The 7,699-nt window shown below is 44.3% G+C and overlaps 1 protein-coding gene across 1 annotated transcript; it reads left to right on the top strand.

Annotated features, from left to right (window-relative positions):
* The first annotated feature begins 2,520 nt into the window (after nt 1–2,520).
* LOC125722004 (uncharacterized) lies at nt 2,521–7,493 on the top strand. The gene is made up of 2 exons (XM_048998262.1): nt 2,521–3,222; nt 4,756–7,493. Exons 1-2 carry the CDS (start codon nt 3,215–3,217, stop codon nt 5,519–5,521), a joined length of 774 nt encoding a protein of 257 aa, XP_048854219.1. The 5' UTR covers nt 2,521–3,214; the 3' UTR covers nt 5,522–7,493.
* Nucleotides 7,494–7,699: the final 206 nt, after the last annotated feature.

Raw genomic sequence — 7,699 nt, 5'->3', positions numbered from 1 at the left:
AAAAGATATAGCTGAGGTCCTGGATTCAGTCTCCTGCATTTTCTCTCTAACCCCCTCAAAGAATTTCTTGCAGGGATTAATTCAGTATGTTTTAACAACATATAAAAAGACCAGATGAGTTAGGAGCAACACCTTACTTGAGGGGGCACAAATAATGTCGTAGTATATCCATCCATCTATGTTCCAGACCGCTTATCCTACTGGGTCGCGGGGGGTCCGGAGCCTATCCCGGAAGCAATGTGCACAAGGCAGGGAACAACCCAGGATGAGGGGCCAACCTGTCGCAGGGCACACTCACACACCATTCACTCTCACACACACACCTACGGGCAATTTAGCAACTCCAGTTAGCCTCAGCATGATTTTGGACTGTGGGGGGAAACCCCACGACGACATGGGGAGAACATGCAAACTCCACACACATGTGACCCAGGCGGAGACTCGAACCCGGGTCCCAGAGGTGTGAGGCAACAGTGCTAACCAGTGCACCTGTCAGAGTTCGCTGGTTAAAGCGGGTAGTGTGCACAGTCTGACAAGCGGGCAGGAAGCAGGCGGAGTACGGGGAAAACGAGGATTTATTCGGGATCGGGACGGAGCAGACAGCACTAAGACTAACTAACATGAATGACAGACCAGAAATTAAGGCAAGTCATGGACTGAAATAGACGAGACTGGGCGAAAATAAGTGGACACAGCTGGGCAAGATCAGGGAAGCACACGTGGGTAATCAGGGGGCGTGGCACACACGAGGATCGTACGAGCCGGGCATGAGAGCCCCTGAAGTAGTACACTCTTACTTAATTCATTAATTAACCAGAAAGCATTAGTTATATACTGATCCCACGTTCGTTCATTCTTAATCATAACAGTTACTGTATTTGTTCATCATTTGTACTTGAGTAGTTACTGAGTTATTACTGAGTAATATATATTTGAACAATATAAAATATAATAATATATGTGCTATAAATCAACAAACCATTGTCCTTTCCTTTTATCCACTGCAGGGCTGCAGGAAGCAGCATACAGAGGAAATGCCTTGGGCGGGATGGTAGCCCGGATCAGGGCTCACATACTGGCTCACATGTGGGCAATGAAGAAGTAGCACTTCACATGTATGGGAGAAAAACAGCAGCCAGAGGAATCCTATGCAATCTCAGTGAGAATAAACTCCCCAGACCCAGGACTGGGGCAGGAATTGCAGGATTCTCCTCTAGCATTTATTTTGGCATACTGTATTTATTGCTATTATCCTTGGTACATGTTTATATTTGCCAATAATTGAAATTGAAATAAACATGATTATTATTCATCCATCCTCATACCGCATATCCTGGAGACGAGGGCCTGGAGCTTATCCCAGGTAGCATAGGACACAATGGTATACTTTTGGATGGGATGCCAGTCCATTGCAGGGAATGCACTCACTCACACACTGTGGGCAATTTAGAGATGACAGTCTATTATTATTAGGATACCTATAGTTTTTAGTAGTTTTCACTATTATTATGCTTTTTGCCATGGGAGTCTATGGCAGCCCATAGAGCTGATTGGCAACTTTTTTGAAATTTGGCACATCGATAGAGGTCAGTTCCAACTATTCATACCAAATTTGGGTTCAATCCATCCATCACTCTAGCGCCACCCTCAGGCCAAATTTCAAGAAATGTTTTTGCCTTATTCTCTTTCTTATCATTGTATGATTATGCTATTTACTTTTAAGTATTAGCATTACCTGTCTTGGTGACATCCCATAATACAGCTCTGATGACCTGATCACATATAAAACACTTCCCACGCAGCACATTATGCTTTACTATCTATTTATTATTCAAACATCAAACTTTGATGACATCAATGTATATCCCTGACATAAATCACTGACGTGAAGCTATGGACATCATACTTAACTAGCTGACGTTTTAGTATTTTATATAGCATGATGGGTGCAGATCTAACTTAGTGTATAACTTAGTTTCGGCAGTGATTTTGCTATATAGAGTCCATCGTCATGATCCCATAGTTAGCGGAAGCGAAAATAGTGTAATTAGTACAAGTACTAAAGAAATGTAATGTAATGTAATACCGAACAACTTTCAAAAATGCGGTACCGCAATACCTTTTTGGCACCGGTATCCCGCGCAGCATCAGTCTGCCTGAGATATTTGATAAAGTGTAGATCTTCCTATACGTGCAGCGCGAATAAATAAAATCCTCTGCTTTGTATACTTGACAAATCTGTGTGTGTCATCATACTCAAAACCGCCCCAAATAAGCCACGAAATTAACCATGAATTCTACCCTACTGTGGTACACAGCTTTGCTTCTTATGTTTCTTTCACACAAAAAGTTGCAGGTTGATGACAAAACGTGCTCGCGTCCGGACCAGTAAGTGCAACAGGGGGGCAGAACTGGGGAGGGGGGCGGGATGCGATCGTGCTCGGTTGCCGTATAAGGCAGCCGGGCCCAGTGTGGTACGCGCTTAGTCTAATTACAGGTTCTTGTGGGAAGCTTGTGTGATATATAACCTTGTTCGTGTCAGGTTTTGGGCTGGTTGCGAGCGCGATCGCACTGGCAGGAAACAGGCAGGCAGAACACGGGGAAACTGGGATTTATTAGCACTAAAACGGGACGAAGCACGAACATCGACTAACTAACATCAATGACCGACCAGGAACGAAAGCAAGACATGGACTATAATAATCGAAAATAATCGGACACAGCTGGGTATAATGGGGAAGCACACGTGGATAATCAGGGGGGCGTGGCACACATGAGGATCGTACGAGCTGGGCGTGACAGTTCGACATACTGATCGCTATGTATCGCGATACAACAATTTGAAATGTTACCAAAGTGTCATTTTATAATTCCCATATTAAACAAGTTACCGTGCATAGTGCTTTGGGGAGAGACAGACTCCAAGAGTGCAGTTCATTTCACGTCTTTAAGTCATTGTCTGATATTATCCAGAGCTGAATGTGTGATTCATGCTTACTACTATATTCTTGCTTTGCAGTTCTTACACAATTTTTTTTCTTATTTACTTCTAAAAGTAAATAAAAAACTTATAAAACTGTCATTATTATATAACAACTACACGTATTATGATGTTATTATTTAGTTATGTTGTTGCTTGGTTACATTTGATGCCTCCGCACGTGGGAAGCTACCGGTTTGAAAGACGCGGCTTCACTTGCTTTTCTGCACCAAGATGGCAAGGTACGTTGCATTTCTGCTCCCATTTTATCATATAACTTATCTTATTATTTAGTATCTGTCTTTGTATGTACAGTGGTGCCTCGACCCACGAACAGTCCTGATCACGAATAAATCGGGTTACGAACCAGATGTTCCAAAATGTTTTGTACCGGTTGTCGAACCGTGTTTCGGGCCGCGAACACAGAAACGTCCCGAAAAGGGTCCAATGAAAGCTCCCCAAAGAACCACCCGAAACGCGAAGAAATGTCCAGTATAATAATAAAAAAAATCATATTTTCGAAATTACTGCATTTGACTGTTACTTCGTCTTTTAATGTTGATTGTTTAGTTTTTTGGGGGGATGTTTTGTGGTTCTTTTCCGTGTTTTGGCGTCTTTCGAGCGACCAGCGTATGCTCAGTTTTAATGTTTTATTTAATTTAGCATTTGTTAGCATGTAAATGTAAATGTATGCTCTTAGTTATATGTGCACAGTCTGTCATAATTTGATTGTACGGTAGGGGGTGTTGAGTTGTACTGCGCGTGCTCGAAGTGTATATATGTATGTATAGAGTGACCTAAAGAGAAAGACGGCGATATGTTCTAGTTCATGGTGAATAACGTGTTGTGTGAACTTATTTTTCCATGTATAAATCCTCTATTATTGTTAGTCTTCTCCCGATTTTCTTATCGCTGCACCGACAGTTTGACGTGCCAACAGCATTATTTGTTACAAGTAAGGTTATTTTAATTTAAGTCTATATTCTTGGTCGTGTTCTCCCCATGTCGTCGTGGGGTTTCCTCCGGGTACTTGCTAAATTGCCCGTAGGAGTGCATGTGTGAGTGAATGGTGTGTGAGTGTGCCCTGCAATGGGCTGGCCCCCCCATCCTCGATTTTTCCCTGCCTCGAGCCCATTGATTCCGGGATAGGCAACTCAGTAGGATAAGCGGTTTGGAAAATGGATGGATGGATTCTTGATCACAGAAAAATATAAAAAATTGAAGAAAATGCAGCGTTTCTGAGGTTTAAACATATTGAACATAATACATATTTACATTATTTGAAATGGGAGAAATTGATTGAGGTCACGCACTTTTCAGGTCAGGAACTAAGTTCGTGAGCCGAGGTATGACTGTATATTGAAATATGTTTGTGTAAAATTCAGTATATTGTTTGGATTATATTTAAATTTTATGTGCAGGTTAGTTAGTGTCATATGCAGGGTTGCCAACCCTCACTCAAGATGTCTTGTAGTCAATCTGTTTTGTTCCATTATAAACCTAAAATTAGCTCCATCAAAAGTGTTGGGGTAGTCTGCAAACCCTCCAGACTATTTACAAGGTAGTAAGACTGTTACACATATGGAGATGAATGTGCAGACTTGTCTGGAATTGAGAATCTCACGCCAGCCAGCTGACCAAAGTTAGCAGCTCTGCCTGTGCAGTAGTGCGGTTGTTGATTGGGAAGGTGTGGGTCAGTGCAGAAGTGTAGTCCACATGTCAGGAGTGACTGACAGCTCCATTGCATTGCCTGTATGTTGTTTTTCCTCATTCAGAATCAGACGAATGGAGAAAGCTGTTTGCTGGAGCGACGACAGATACTGGGCAACTTGGGACAAGTGGGGAGAGGTGATTGACTGGGGAGATGAGAAAGAGCTGTGCTCCCCAGCAGAATCACCTTCTGACCAGGCTGACAGTTCCACTGAGTCACATTCCCGAAGGCGAATTGCCAAGGCAGTTAGCTGGACGGATGATGCTTATTGGGCAGCCTGGGACAAGTGGGAAGAGATCATCTGCTGGGGTGATGAAGAGGAGTGCTCCCAAGTAACTCCACCCACTAGCCAGCTTGGGAGGGATAAGGGGATAGATGTACATGGGTTGGAGGCTTTTGTGATAAATAACAGGACAATCTCCATAAAGCCTGTAGACAACCATCAAGATAGTCTGAAGATAGGAGCTGTGCTGGTAGACCTCTGCCAGTTTGATCTCGAATATTTAGATCAAAGTAAATTTAATTTTGAAATTGTGCAAGTACAAATTGGAGAAGTTGAAGTGGAGGAGACTAGAGAAAAGGCTTTTGAAAAAGCATTTGAATTGGAAATTGTGGATGTGGCAGTAGAAGTTGTAAACAGTGAATTCCAACTGAATGCAATAAATTTGGATATTGTTGAGACTAAGGTGGACAAATTATTATTGGAAGAACTGATCGTTGGCGATTTAGAAGCAGGCAATGTGAAGGTGTCAGTATCAAATGGCAATGTGGTGAAGGTACCCTTAAGGTACCCTTCACCACAGAGGAACAGAAGGACCAGGCAACCTTAGACCATACTCTCTGGTGGTTGACTCGTGGCAACTGGACTTGTCTCTGAAAGTTAGAAACGTTTCGCTGCTTATCCAAGCAGCTTCTTCAGCCTGAGGGAGGTAGTAAGTGTCCACATATTTATCCTCCTGGGTAAGTAGTCTAAGGGGGCTCGTTGAGTGAAACAAAGTGGGGGGGGGGGGGTTGCGGGTAGATGTAACCAGTCCCTCCTACTCCAATAGAGTGGGTCGTTAAGGGTGGTCCACCTGGTGGAGGTGTGAATTGGGTCTGTTTTTTTCCTGGGAATTATTTTTGTTTTGGCAAATGATGAGAGGGCCGCAGGTTAAATTGGAGACAGGTTGTGCCTAATGCCTCTACCTCTGTTGATGCACATGCAAAGCTGCTTGGACGAGCGGTGAAACGTTTCTACCTTTCAGAGAGGTACAATGTCTTTGGATGTCTTTTGTCTTATGCAGTCTGGGAGTTGACTGAATGCTGGGGTGGGGGTAGCTTTTCCTTTGTAGTGGGGTCCGGTGGGGCGCCTTGGGCTCTGTGGGGCCCGGTGGTGCTGCTGCCTTGGGCCCCGGTCTGGATGGGCCTGGGCCCCCCTACCTGGATGGATTTCGGGGAACGGGGAGTGCTTATGGGGGTCAGCGGGGGAGCTGGCTCCAGGGGGGGAGGTATTTTGCCCCCACCCATTCCTTTCCTCCCCATCCCTAAATGCTTCCCTCCTCCCGCTCCATCACACCACCACACATGTAGGGCTTTGAGGTGTAGGTGCGTTGCTGGGATGCAGGGTAGGTATTCCTCCTCTGTCCCCTCGCGACCACCTGTACCTCATTCATACACTACAACGTAGACACTCTCATTACTTACTCTCTCATGACACATACATTTAGGGCGTTGGGGATGGGCACACAGAATGGCATCCAGAGGGCGGTCTGTTCATTCAGCCTTACCTCTGGTGCCAGGGCCCACATCTCAATTTTAATCACACATAGACATTGAGGGCTCTGGGGAGAGGCCGAGCTAACACCAGCTGTTGGTGGGCAGGGGGTGGTTAGTGCCATGCCCTTCACCTGTTTTAAAAGCACTTTAGAACAACACACACCAACACCACATCTGAGCGGGCGAAGGGGGGCATGGGGTCTTTTCACACCCCCGTTCCCTGTTCGCCATTTGGGGCTGGGGGCTGAGAGGAAGAGCTGGCCGTCTGGTCGGGGTCTGGGCTGGTGGGCTTCTCGGCTACTGCGGGGTCCGGGGTGATCTTCTGGTCTCCTTGCCAGAGGAAAAATAGGGGTCCACATAGAGTATATATAGGGAGTGAGAGTATGTGTACAGCGTTCATTTCTGTGTCTAAATGTTGGGTGAATGTGTAAATATTTGTTTATGTCTGCATGAGGGTGGGAACGTATGCTTGTATATGTGTGTGCCTGTTTGTCTATACACACGTGTCAGGTTGGGTCCTAGACTCCACCTGAATTAACATCTCGGGCACAATAAAGTGGTCCTCCGCAGAGGGGGGGTGGTGGAGGGAAAAAAAAAAAAAAAAGCTTGTGACCCACCGACCGATTTCTTATTTGATTACTGTTGTTCCTTGTCTTGTTTTTGACCCCTCGTGGTCTGCTTTTGTTTTTATTAGTGTCTCTAGTGTTTATCCCCTTTCCTCCTTTGAATCCCTGAGTGAGTCGTCCACTCTCTGTTTCTGCTTGCTCCATGACACGCTGTCGCTCTCAATCCGCCCTGGACCTGTGACAGTATTTCTGTTTTTGCTTTTGTTTGGACGTACTGAGTTTAGGATACCTAGCTTAGAAGGAATAGTTTAACCTGTCATGTGTAACGTTGTTAAATGCGCTGATATCAGTGTTATGTCACAGTACCAGAAACTTAAAATGGTACATTTTGTTTTCTTTTTGTTTTCTTGCAATTACTACATACAAATGTTTAATGTTTTGCTGACATCTAATTAGAAAATAAATGCATTTATGCTTTAAATGATCTTTTTGTTGTCTTCAATCATTTCAACAGGTGAAAATGACCTGAAATCAATGAGTTTGAACACTGGACACTACATTCCGTGTTTGTGTATAAAGTCATGTTTAGCGTACATGCGAGTTAATTCGTATCCTTTTCCCCAGAGACAAAAAGTAGGCTAGGCTAATGGGAAAAAAACACACAAATATATAGACCTAATGTCAGTG

This window comes from Brienomyrus brachyistius, unplaced genomic scaffold (genome assembly GCF_023856365.1).
Source record: "Brienomyrus brachyistius isolate T26 unplaced genomic scaffold, BBRACH_0.4 scaffold36, whole genome shotgun sequence".
Classification (NCBI taxonomy): Eukaryota; Metazoa; Chordata; class Actinopteri; order Osteoglossiformes; family Mormyridae; genus Brienomyrus; species Brienomyrus brachyistius.
The sequence above is the reverse complement of the archived record's forward strand: the minus strand, read 5'-3'. Positions and strand labels throughout refer to the sequence as shown.